At 41.8% G+C, this 13,438-nt stretch overlaps 1 protein-coding gene across 4 annotated transcripts in view; it reads left to right on the top strand.

The window, feature by feature from the left end:
- The window catches only part of PRPS2 (phosphoribosyl pyrophosphate synthetase 2), a 30,337-nt gene that overhangs the window by 260 nt on the left and 16,639 nt on the right, over positions 1–13,438 (top strand). For 2 of the 4 annotated variants that reach the window (XM_064475428.1, XM_064475420.1), the window contains exon 2: positions 11,930–12,113. In XM_064475428.1, the coding sequence (XP_064331498.1) occupies positions 11,930–12,113 (184 nt within the window). Of the gene's footprint in view, positions 1–11; positions 188–785; positions 835–1,451; positions 1,483–11,929; positions 12,114–13,438 lie in introns of those variants that run through there. The other 2 variants (XM_064475434.1, XM_064475430.1) reach the window with 2 other exon arrangements.

The following is a 13,438-nucleotide window of genomic DNA, read 5'->3' as shown; positions in this document are numbered from 1 at the left end:
CCGTCGCCGGGCGCGGGGGCAGGGGAGCGCCGTGCAGAGGTGTGTCCTGCCCGGGGGTCCCCCCCGCGCCCTCCTCTCGGTGGGACGGCCCCTGTCCCGGTCAAGAGCGTTCTCCTGTGGGGCGACGGTGGTGTTTGCGACAGGCAGCCTGTCTGCAACGTGAGGTTCCCCCCGCTGCTCGCAGATAGTGCGTTAAACGGTTGATCAGCTTCATCTCCTTAAAGATAAAATCATCTTGATTTTGCGAATTACAGTGTATTATGTAGCTTTGTAGGTAGAACAGGATGGTGGTGATGGATTGGACGCTTGACGAAGAGCCTGGGTCAAATCCCACTTCAGGATCTGTCGCGACTGGTCTTTATTCTGCGTCAGCAGCCAGCCGTGTGTGAGCTGGAGGGGTTACAGCTCCTGTATGGCTCCCCTCCTTAGTCCAAGGCTGTTGCTCCTCCATGAGGATAATACAGTTGTTACGGTGGCCTTGGCTCGCTACTGAAAGTGCAGGCGTGTTAGGTTCCTGGCCAGCCAAATGCAGGAAGTAATTCTGATAACGGTGTAAAAAAAATCCTGCGTGAAATCATGAGGATGGCTTGCTCGCATTGACTCTCGGAGAGTGTGCTTGCCAGAGCTTCTTCTACCAGTATCGCCTCTCTTTACTAGTTTGTCAAGTTAGGTTTCTGACCCATCTGTTTCATTTACTCATTTTTAATGAAGAATTTTAAATTGAGGTGATAGCTGTATGTCCACCCCACGATCTGGTAAGACTCTCCAACTGCATTTCTATATAGGTCTATGAGACTAGGCTGCCAGCTGATTCTGAAACACAAGTTCCCTGCTGTAAGTAGCTGGCTAGTCTCTGAGGTTAGCGTATGTTTATTTTCATCTGTTCTTGTTCTGAATCTCCCAAACAAGCATGTTTTCATTACTTCCTTTGAAAGATTAACATGGTGTTTTCTAAAATCACTCTCACAAAGCTTTTCCTTCTATTCTGTCTACATTTTTGCATTCTCAGTTTAATTGCTCTTGTCCTAGTTATGCTCACTGGCATTACTCTAAACCCTCTTCCATTGGTGTTTATGCAACCTAATGTTTGCATGCATTCCTCTTCATTCCTGATTAAATGAAGGTTTAAATCTTCTCTCAAGTCTTTCCAGCCCCATACTCGCTTTGTTGCTCTTTGATCTCTTTTCTGCATGATAAAACTTCATTTGTGTATTTGGTTGCATGACTTTCTTGCTAACTTATGTCTAAATTTTTTTTGTTTGTTTTCCAGAGACACTTATTTTTAGTTCTGATGTTTGCTAGGTTTTAGGCAGAGATCACCTGATTTAGATTTCATCCAAGGTAGAAATTTATCTCCAAAGTTTGCATGTTTATTTTATGAGGTAAGCTAATGAAATTCTAGGCTTCAGAATACAATAATCTCTAGTCTGTCATTCCACCTGTTTTTCCAGGTGTGCAATATTGGACTCTGCCGTTAAACAGGTAGGTAGTGGTGACTGCAGCATGTCAGTGGTTTGGTTAACCTAGTAGTGCCAGTTTTTTGTTTCGGGTTTTTTTTGAGGCAAGTAGGGATGTACTGTGGTGTAGATATGAGGAATGTATCTAAACGTTATTTCTGGTGTCTTCTGTTGCAACACTGTGAGGCTGATATCTTTTTTTTTTTTCCCTAAACTTAAAATAGCGTAACACTTTAAATACTTAAGTGTTTTGTTTTTCTTCTTTTACAACTTCATACTTTTGAAGTTCTAAAAATTCTTGTTTCCCCTTCAGCAAATACAGTTGTACCCACTCTATAATGTTTTAAGTGGGTAACCTTCAACATTCTTAGCAACTTATTTCAGGATGCTGGCCTTCCAGTTTTGTAGACTGATATTCTTAAGAAAAAAAACTGCAGTAGCAGTAGGAGAATTCCTCAGCAATGTATTTGAAATTAAACTACAGTGAAAGTTGATAAAATATTTACGTTGCAGTAGTCCTTTCCTGAGGCACCTGGATTTTCAGTCTGTCTGTATAGCAAGGTTTCTTCATGTGTGTATATAAGCAAAAACTTATTTCTTCCTATGTAAAAATAATCCAGCACAATCTTTTTTCTTATTTTTGTTGCATTTTTAAATATATAAATAAGTGTATTGGCATTACGAAATACATTTGCAGTATTGCAGAATACTAAAACCTGATAGTTAAAATGCTCAGAGAACCTTAAACCTTCCCAGTGGCACTCGGGCAAACCCCTGAGCAAAGAGATAAGCCTGGGCCGGAAGGTCAGTAAACTCTTGCTTTGTCAGATCTGTTAAGTTAGCAAGTTGCAGAGAAGATTCACCTTTTGTTAAAAACTCTGGTCTGCTGTGTTCTCTTCAATGTAAATGTAAATTATGTGTAAGTTAATACATCTATGCAGCCGCAGGCTTAAATCCTTGTCAAAGGGTCCCTAGCTGGAAACTCTTTACTTGAGAACTGCTTTTAGTCCGGCTTGCAGGAAAGAGTGGAGGGAATAGCCATTAAATAATTTGCATTATATTTCAACTCAAACAGGCTTTAGGTCTCAGTCCTAATCCTTAGCAGATATGAGTGGGTTTGGGGACCTGAAGTTGGATCCTGAGGTTAGCCAGGGATACGACCACCACTGACGAGCCCTGTGGAGAAATGCACAGGTATATTCCCAAATCCAGAGCACTTAAAATGGGAAAGGCATCCCTTTTTAATTTATGCTGAGACTAGCATATCTAGCAATATCCCAGTTCTCTTCTGATTTAGGCATTCAGTATTCTTGCGATCTGTAACTGAGAAATGCAATATCTGTGCTAGAGGAAGTGAGGGAAGATGCTGGTAGACTTGAGTATCGCCCCATATTTTTTTTTCCCCTCCTTCCATTCAAACTCTATGGAAATGCTTTCCTTCAGTTGACTGCCAAAGTCAAGCAACTCTGAAGCAGCAAGGGAGCTTCTCAGTAATATCTGGTTGTGGAAGATAACTCTGTTTAGTGTTCAAAGCTTGCGTGTTAATTAACTGCCAGCCACAGTGTCATGGTAGGAGCTTGGGTGGCACCACTTTCTCACTTATCTGGCAAAATCTTAGGGCTGCAGTGGGGGTTCAGTCAGTTTATATTCTTCAAACCCTACAAGCAACTGTCATCAGCAGAGTTTGGCAGGCTGGGGGAAGAAGAAAGGAATGGAAGTCCTTAAACAGGCATCACTGTTGTAGCCTCAACATCGTGAAACTGAGTTGTAACGGAAGCATACAGATATTAAATGCTCTGAAGTTTTTCTCAAAGGTGTCTTCAAACACACTGAGATGGCATTTTATTCTAGCTGATACACAATTAAAACCCAGTGCAGGTATTTTTAGTGAGTCAGCTGATTAAAAAAAAACACCAACAAAACTGACTGTACATTACTTAAATAAACATACCATATATTGTAAGAAAATATGTTTGCTTCTCTAAAGACTGTTTATTTTAACACTGTCCTTGAAATACTTGTTATTCTCAAAAATGGAGAAACTGGAGTCATAGATGGCATCTTCTTTCACACATCTCTCCCAGTGGAAGAAGTTAGTGCTCCCACCCATTCCTTCCTGTGAGCTTCCTTGCTTCTTCCTTTCAGATTCACTGCTGAATTTAGTCGCCTTGCAGATCTTCTCAACAGGTCCATGAGGAAGGGAATTGAAGTCCTGCTTGGCACATGGGAATTTGGAGGCTGCCTACCTGCAGTCTTATTTAGCTGCTGAAGCTGGGTTGTTTCAGAAACATTGACTTGTAATTGCCATTAGCTTTTACAGAGGAAAGCATGGGTTGACTACAAAGGGACATTGTCTGCTGTATGGGAAACCCTATGTTGATGATATGAGGGCCATTTGTGTGTAAGTAAATAAATAAAACTGGGGTCTTGGTCTAAAATTTAATCTTGGAAGGTAGGAAAAAATAGCTGATGTTTCCTTGGGGAAATCTTACAGGGATGGATGAGAGTCTCTATTTCATGCAAAGCAGGGTGATGAAAACAGTTTGTTCTATGAAGTAATTGAAAAAATCGGGAGCAAACCTGGAAATGTTGATGTCAGTGCTATATATCAGGGATGCACAATTCAGTACCAGGATGTAACATTTCCCTCCATCTCCCCTTCTGCTTCCTCCAGCTCTTATGTCTCCTGTACTCTGGTTGCTTTGGACTCAGCTGCTGTGGGGGCCATGAGCTGTACCACTCTCACTGGAGTAGATGGTTATGGTGTTTGCAGACCCCTAATAGTGGACTAAGCAAGCTCAGGACTAAGCAAGCTTAGGTTCATGCTGGGATGTGAAGTGTCTCTTCATGCTGCCCAGCTGCTGAGTGAGTGATTCACAACTGGGGTTGTTGTGGTCTGCCTGTGGCTCACTTACACTGTCATAAGCAAGGAGAGGCTGGAGAAACCAATCATCTTACCAGCTTGGTTAAATACGATAAATATTGTTTCTGGATTGACTGTTGGGCATGTTTTGTTTATACAGGGAATTGAAGATGCAGTACATATGGCCATTTATCACATTGTTCATTGCTCTGAATCAGAAGAGGCCCAAAAATGCTTCAAAACTTTTGGTTTGAGACTTCCACTTTATTGATCTTGCTGTATACTGTGCATTTCTTATCTTTAAGTAGATGTTAAATGCTTGACATTCTAAAAGTGAAAAATGACTGATGTGAATAGGGGCTGATGATCCCACATGCCCTTAGCTGCAGAGTTCAGTACTCAGCCTTTGAAGACTCTGCATGTGCTCAGACTTGTTAGGCGTTTGTTTCCAAATTTCTGAGGGTTCCTTTCGGACTACATGTGGCTCAACCTAGAGCTGCTCAAGTGAAGGTGTTTTCTTCTTGTGGTGGCAAGCTGTGTGTCAGAGTGGAGGGTAAGAAGGTATTTCCTGTTTGTGGCTCTTACCATGCCAGCGCCTGCCTTTAGGACGGGGCAGTTGTCAAAGAAGATCTAATTGGGGGTTGGTCTTGGAGTTGTTAATCAAAGTGGAAGAGCCTAGAGTTGAGGGGAGACCATGGGTGGCAGGAGGCATGGGATGCCTATAGACTTAAAACCACCTCTGCAATTTTTATTGTTTCTTTGTTGCTTTGGGCTTTGCTGGTACCCACTTTGTTATATAACAACATCATGGCAGTTGCAATATTTCCCCAGTAAGTTAGAGGTCTTCTGTTGAAAGACTTTACTCTGCAATATGCGTTCCCAAAGGTAGGTGGTCAAACACACTGCTCTGCTTAGTGCTTTCCACTGGCTGGGTTTCAATGAATTGCAAATTCAGCATGTGGCCTTCTTTGATCACTTTTGAGATATTGATTCTTTTTGCACTCTGTATGAGGACTCCAGACCTTAAATTTTGGCTGCTTCTCTGGTTATTAAAAGTGCCTGAAGTCCATATCTACTTTATTGCTACCTAAATTGCTCAAGAAATATTACTTATTGTAAGCATGGCTATAAACTTAATCTGTTGTAGTTATTTTAAAAGGTACATAGAACCCTTTTAAGTGCATTATTTGAACAGGATCCTAGTTACAGATTTATGTTACCATTTTAGTCTGGCTCTGCATACTTATTCCCCTGCTTCCCCACAACTATTTGGAGTTTTTTGGGTTTTTTCCTCTTTTTTTTTTTTTGTTACGATGTACAAATTTAAAATTCCGGTCTTTATAAGTTTTGTTGGAGTCTACTATAAATCTAGCTCAAAAGGAGCTCAGCCTGCTGTTACTCCTGATTTTTAATTTTGTTTAACGGATGCTTCAGCCATTGGAACATGTTTGTAACGTTAATTGGGTTTTGAGCCATATCCTTAATTCATGGTAGTTAATCTATCCAAATTTCTAGTTATTAAACTGAACTCTTAAATCAGCCTTTGCAAGATGAAGGCAGATACCAACACTCAAACTTGGTTTACATCGTGTCCTGTCTTACATGTATCTTCCCCAGATAGAGCCTTGTGCTTGTGGATTCCAAGCAACTGGCTCAAAGTGAATTACTTTTGTGGGCTATTAATTTCTATAATTTTTACTTTAAAATACAATTGTGTGGTGTCAGGGCTTGTAATGTACAGGTTCTGTTGACTCTTCTTGAATGAGAAGTGTAAATAAACTGAGTGTTACCAAATAGCTGAATTTGATTAAATTGCGTAAACCAAACAGAGCTTGTAATCTTGAGGCAAGAGCTTGTTCTTGTGTCCTTACTCTGTGTCCTCGCTATGTGAAATTGTTTAAATAACCCCCTAAACAGTTAAATAGGTCATGATAACTGAAGGACTTGGTGGGTGGGGGCCGAAGTGGCAATGCTAGTGTCATCACATCCAATGGGGGAACAAGCTGGGCTAACCAGAGCAGTGACAAAGATGCCTTAGCTGCCTCACAAGATAACACTCAGAAGACCAACCACCTCAAGAGTGTGCATCGCTATAGTGGGTCCTCATGCATCCTTCCCGGGAAATCTGCATGCTCAACTACCTTTCTGAAATGCCTGTACACCAATGCATGCAGCATGGGGAATGAACAGGAAAAACTAGACATTTGTGTGCTGTCACAGAGCCATGATCTCATTGCAATTACAGAGACATGGTGGGATAGCTCCCGAGTGGAATGTGGTCATGGATGGCTACAGGCTTTTCAGGAAAGACAGACCAGCAAGGCGAGGTGGGGGAGTAGCTCTTTATGTGAGGGAGCAACTGGAATGCATCAAGGTCTGCCTAGGGGTGGAGGGAAAATGATTGGAGAGCTTATGGGTGAAAATTAAGGGGCAGACAAATATGGGTGACACTGTTGTGGGCGTTTACTACAGGCCACCTGATCAGGAAGAGGAAGTCGACGAGGCCTTCTACAGGCAGCTGGAAATAGCCTCACAATCACAGGCCCTGGTTCTCATGGGGACTTCAACCACCATGATACTTGCTGAAAAAGCAACATGGCGAGGCACGCATGATCCAGGAGGTTCCTGCAGAGCACTGAGGATAACTTTTTGATGCAGGTGGTGGAGGAGCCAACAAGGCGAGATGTGCTGCTGGACCTTATACTAGCAAAGAAGGTCTGGTTGAGGATGTGAGGGTTGGGCATAGCCTTGACTGCAGTGACCATGAGATGGTGGAGTTCAGGATCCTGTGTGGTAGAAGCAGGCTAACAAGTCGGATTACAACCCTGGAGTTCAGGAGAGCTAACTTGGGCCTCTTCAGAGACCTGCTTGGAGGAATCCCATGGGTTAGGGCTCTAGAAGGTAGGGGTGTCCAAGAGAGCTGGTCAATATTCAAGTACCACTTCCTCCAGGCTCAAGATCAGTGCATCCCTATGAGAAACAAGTCAAACAAAGGAGCCAGGAGACCTGCATGGATAAGCAAAAAGCTTCTGGAGAAACTCACGTGGAAGAAGGAGGTTTACAGTATGTGGAAAAGGGACTGGCCACTTAGGAGGAATATAGGAACATTGTCAGGGCATGCAGAGATGCAACGAGGAAGGCCAAGGCCCACTTGGAACTCCATCTGACGAGGGATGTCAAGGATAATGAGAGGGACTTCTTCAAATACATCGGTAGTAAAAGGAAGACTGGGGAATCTGTGGGCCTGCTGCTGACCGAGGGAGTGCCCTGGTGATGCAGGATGTAGAGAAGGCAGAGTAACTGAATGCCACCTTTGCTTCAGTCTTTACTGCTAAAGCTGGCCCTCAGGCATCCCAGCCCCCAAAGGTAAGAGAGAGAGTCTGGAGAAAGGAAGAATTCCCTTTGCTTGAGGAGGATTGGGTTAGGGATCACCTAGGCAAACTGGATTCTCACAAATCCATGGGCCCCGATGGGATGCACCCACGAGTGCTAAGGGAGCTGGTGAATGCTGTGGTCAAGCCACTCTCCATCTTTGAAAGGTCATGGAGGACAGGAGAGGTTCCTGAGGACTGGAGGGTAGCCACTGTCACTCCAGTCTTCAAAAAGGGCAAGAAGGAAGACTGGGGAAGCTATAGGCCAGTCAGCCGCACCTCCATCCCTGGAAAGGTGATGGAACAGTCCGTCCTGGAGGTCATCTCCAGGCATGTAGTGGAAAAGAAGGTTATCAGAAGTAGTCAATGTGGATTCACCAGGGGGAGGTGATGCTTGACCAACCTGATAGCCTTCTATGATGGTGTGACTGGCTAGGTAGATGAAGGGAGAGCAGTGGGTGTTGTTAACCTTGACTTCAGCAAGGTGTTTGGCACTGTCTCCCGTAACATCCTCACAGACAAACTAAGGAAGTGTGGGTTAGATGAGTGGACAAGGAGGTGGACTGAGAACTCGCTGAATGGCAGAGCTCAGAGGGTTGTGTGCAACAGTGCAGAGTCTGGTTGGAGGCCTGTCATTAGTCAAGTTCCCCAGGGGTCTGTGCTGGGTTGAGTCCTGTTCAACATATTAATCAATGACCTGGACAAAGGGATAGAGTGTACCCTCAGCAAGTTTGCTGATGATACCAAGCTGGGTGGAGTGGCTGATACACCAGAAGGCTGTGCTGCCATCCAGTGAGACCTGGACAGGCTGGAGAGCTGGGCCGAGGGGAACCTGATGAAATTCAACAAGAGCAAGTGCAAGATCCTGCCCCTGGGGAGGAACAACCCCATGCACCAGTACAGGCTGGAGGCGGAACTACTGGAAAGCGGCTCCACTGAGAAGGACCTGGGAGTGCTGGTGGACAGCTGGCTGACTCTGAGCCAGCACTGTGCCCTTGAGGCCAAGAAGGCCAATGGCATCCTGGGGTGCATCAAAAGGACAGTGGCGAGCAGTTTAAGGGAGGTTATCCTCCCCTTCTACTCTGCCCTAATGAGGCCACATTTGGAGTACTGTGTCCAGTTTTGGGCCCTCCAGTTTAAGAAGGAAAGGGATTTAGAAGGAGAATTGCTTGAGCAATTCCAGCAGAGAGCTACAAAGATGATCTGGGGGCTGGAGCACCTCTTTTGTGAGGAAAGGCTGAGAGACGGGTTTGTTCAGCCTGGAGAAGAGATTACTGAGGGGAAATACTTGTCAATACTTAAAAATATCTGAAGGATGAGTGTCAAGAGGATGGGGCTGGACTTTTTTCATTGGTGCCTGATGACAGGACAAGGGGCAATGGGTGCAAGTTTGAACACAGGAAGTGCCACTTCAGTATAAGGGAAAACCTGTTTCCTGTGAGGATGCCAGAGCAGTGGCACAGGCTGCCCAGGGAGGTTGTGGAGTCTCCTTCCCTGGAGACATTCAAAACCTGCCTGGATGCAGTCCTGTGCCCCCTGTCCTAGGTGTGCCTGCTCAAGCAGGGGGGTTGGACAAGGTGATCTCCAGAGGTCCCTTCCAAACCCTGCCATTCTGTGGACAGGGAATATAGTTTGAGATAAATATAGATGTGGTTAAGACAATGGACCTGAAGTCCCCAGGTGCCACGTCTACAAGACTTTTAAATTCCTCCAGGGATGCTGACTCCACTACCTCTCTGGGCAGCCTGTTCCAATGCCTGACCACTCCTTCAGTTAAGAGATTTTTCCTGATGTCCGATTGGAACAATATCCCCTGATGCAGCTTGAATCCATTTCCTCTTGTCCTATCACTAGTAACTTGGGAGAAGAGACCAACACCCACCTTGCTATAACCTCTTTTCAAGTGGTTGTAGAGAGCAGTAAGGTCTCCCCTCAGCCTCCTCTTCTTCATGCTAAACAACCCCAGTTCCCTCAACCTGTCCTCATAAGACCTCCTCTCCAGACCCTTCACCAGCTTTGCCCTTCTCTGGACATGCTTCAGGGTGTGCTTACAACACAATGAGTGGTTATCTTTTACTGTCTGGCTCAATGAAGCTAAAACATGCAGCTGTGTGGTATGTGACAACACTTGTTATTAAGCAGGTCTGTGTAAGTGCCAAGTCAAATGGTGATGAACATTTTTCAGAGCTATCATAAGAGCAACCATGAATCTGTAACGATTGAGGCTGTGTCCATAAGCTAGTGGGTAAGTGCTTTATTCAGAGGTGGATTTGTGTGTTTATTTATTTATTTATTTGGTTTTCTTTGTTCCTCTGGGAAGTAGTACTTTGATATTACAACACTAGATTTGTTTTTCATAGGGCTTCTAATTAAGCCTGTCCAGTTCTTCCAATAATGGAATATGCTTAGTGTCTTGCTGAACTTAAGTTATGTTGACAAGACTTTTTCAGTTTCAAAAACAAAAACCAGCGAAGAAAATATTTTGATCAAAACAGTTTTCTCTGAACAGCCCTATTACATCCGTCAAAAACTTGGACAGAGAAGCAATGGTTTTATGGCCAGAAACTTGTGTCTTTGTGCCATGATGAAAGCTTCCAAAAGGTTTCCTGGATTAACACTGACGTATCAGCATATGACACTGTCCCTGACCACCTCTGTCCTTCCAGAGATCCTGGTGTTTGCTGGATGGTTTGCTTTCTTTTGGCCTTAAGAAATCCTGCTAGCTGCATTCTTAGGCTAAAAATGTATTCAATTAAGGAGAAAAATTAAGACAGGATCTTTTTATGGCTTGTTTGAGACTGCAGAGGAGTCAAATAAGGGAGCTGTGAGCATGGACTCAACTATCTTCATGGTAATAAATCAAATATTTGCATATCATGAAGATGTTTTTAAGCAGTAAATTCCTTTCTATGTTTTGTAGCTACAGAAAGCTAATGAGTCTTGCACAGTACCCTGAAAGCTGATGAACAGAAGCTGTTTGGACTGTGTTTGACGAGAACAAGCCTCAGCGTAGAAGGACCCACTGGAGAAATTATTCTACCCACATCTGGGCCATTTAGACAGTTTCCAGCTAGAAGCTTTTGTTCACTTGAGTCTTGGGTGAAGATGCAACCTTTTAAATAAGGGCCCAAGATATTTTAGAGTATAATAATTAAGACTAGCTTAGTAGAGCATGAGTTTGAAAGGTCTGATCTCATTATTTAGGAAGTTTGTATGTTTCTTGTATGTTGTGCATGAATTCAGAGGAAAATGAAGGTTAGTCTGCTGGTTTTATGTGTAAGTTTTGGAGGTACAGGTATGAAAAGTTAGTGTGGTTCAACAGTACATTTCTCTTGCTTGGGTCTAGAACTGAAAAAGAATCAACATTCAACTGATTTGTTTTAATTTTCCTGTTTATTTACAAGCTCTGTTTAATTTTTGACTTCTGTGGTATGAGCAGTGATCAATGCCAGAATTTGCCTTGAAATCTGTGGAAGAATAAAACAACTCTTAGATACTATCATAAAGAACCAAAGTATTTAAGCACAGTTTACAGCAAATAGAACGACTGACACAACATGAGCGTTGTTGAGTCATGGTGAGCTGTTGATGAGTGGCCCTTTTAGCTTTTCTCTCTTTGCTTTGTTTTTTTGTTTTTTGTTTTTTTTTTTTAATTAAATGCTTCACTTGGACATCATGGTGTAAATTTTAACCAGACTTCTGGTTTTGGGGTGTGTTTTGATACTCCTCTCTTCTAAAATGCAGTAGTTTCTCGAATTTAGTAACATCTTAATTATCATATAAAAATAATTGCCCTTTTTAAGGAGGTATTTTGAGCATTAAATACTACCTGCATCAAAAGTTGACTCTGTTGCTTCTGTACATATCATCTAGGTTATAGCCATTTCAAGAATCACTTTGAGAGATGGCAAGGATGCAGAATATACAGACTATATTAAAAAAAAAAAAGCAGTGTCAAATTTAATAACATTGTGAGATGCATCAGTGCTATATCCATAATTACATGTTGGTTGGTGCTGACCTTCCAAAGACCATATTTAGGCTGAAGTAAATTTTAGACTGGCTGATATTGAAATAGACTTTGTATCAAGGGGACAGTTATCCAAATTGCTGTAAAAAAAAGTCTTACTCTAAATGGAGATAAACCTATGAAAGTTTGTTAAAACTGTTTTTTCTGTTCTTTAATAATGCTTTTCCAGTAATTCAAGTGTTTAAACAGTCATCTCCTGCTCTTTCAGTGTAGAGATTGGTGAAAGTGTGAGAGGAGAAGATGTATATATCATCCAGAGTGGCTGTGGAGAAATAAATGACAACTTAATGGAACTGCTCATCATGATCAATGCTTGCAAGATTGCATCATCCTCCAGAGTGACTGCCGTAATTCCATGTTTTCCATATGCCAGGCAAGATAAGAAGGACAAGGTAGGTAAGAACTGTGTCATTTTGGAAGGCTTTTTTCAGCTTGTTCACTTGAAATTTTTTTGAGAAGAAACATAACTTTCATAAATATTTAAGTGATTTGAAACATTTGCATTTTTCATCCTTTTTTTGTAAAATGTTGAATTATATCATCTATAGGTGAATGAAGTAAGACAAATTATTTTTTGCTTGTGTTTTGATAATTGGCATGCCTTCAGTTTGAAAAAGTAGGTACATCCTTGGGTGTGGTATATTGCAGTGTGCTCTGCTAGCAGACCTCACCTTATGGGATGGCTTTTTCTAGACTTTTTTTTTTTCTTACCTCTATATATGAAGAAGGCACACCCTTTTAAACATTTTAATGTTTAAAATTTGAAGTGCTGTAACCATTATGTAGGTGGGGTTTACCCTAAATGGTTTAACAGAGAGCCAAATGGAAAGAACTCATTAAATCTGCAATCCATAATAGTAATTAATAAAAACATTATTTTATGCTGCAAGGCAGATTTAAAAAAAAGTTTTTATATCAGTAATAATTATTTTTAGTGATGCAGAACAAAAGTTCTATGGAAGCCCCATAAATACTCTTTTGATCTTAGTGCCCTTTTCCTGAATTTGGTCTGCCGTCACTGATGTATATACCAGTTCAGCCAAATTGATAACAAACAAACAAACTCTTTGTGGCAAGTGAGTTTGATTTTAAAAAAATACAGAACTAAACTTTCCTATCTCTACTATATATTAAAAAAACCTCTAATATGTTATGTGAACATTACTTTTGCCTAAACTCACTTGAAAAAAAACTAACAAGAATAGTGAATTTGGCTTTTAAGATTGGATTTCAATGGTTGTCTTTTTGGAAAATTGCCCCTCTCAGATATTTCCCATAAATGGGCTGCCCCTCCCTTTCACTTTAGGCATCAAGCAAACCATCCTGAAAGCCTTCTGTTGTTCTTTACATTCTTTTATATAAAACATAACAGGGCTGAGAAGTTACACAGAAGCTAAAAATAATAGCAGATATTACAAAATATGTAATGCTCAGCCTGTGACATCTGAGAACAAAACTAAATACAGATAAGATATTTTCTCATATGCTCATTCTTTAAGTGCAGGCTCTCTAACACCATCCTAATATTACCAAGATCCATTTGTTATACTTCCAAAAACATAATACAGGTGTTAGATAGTAGCTCCCTATTCTTTGCTTACATCTTTGGAACTTCATTTTTTGCTGTGTTTTGTATTGAATAATGCTCTCTCTCAATCAGGACAGCTGAAATACTTTTTTTATCAAAAGAGCTTGAAAGGGAAGTGATAAACGTTTT

This window comes from Phalacrocorax carbo, chromosome 1 (assembly GCF_963921805.1).
Source record: "Phalacrocorax carbo chromosome 1, bPhaCar2.1, whole genome shotgun sequence".
Classification (NCBI taxonomy): domain Eukaryota; kingdom Metazoa; phylum Chordata; class Aves; order Suliformes; family Phalacrocoracidae; genus Phalacrocorax; species Phalacrocorax carbo.
This window is presented reverse-complemented; position numbering and strand designations above follow the sequence as displayed.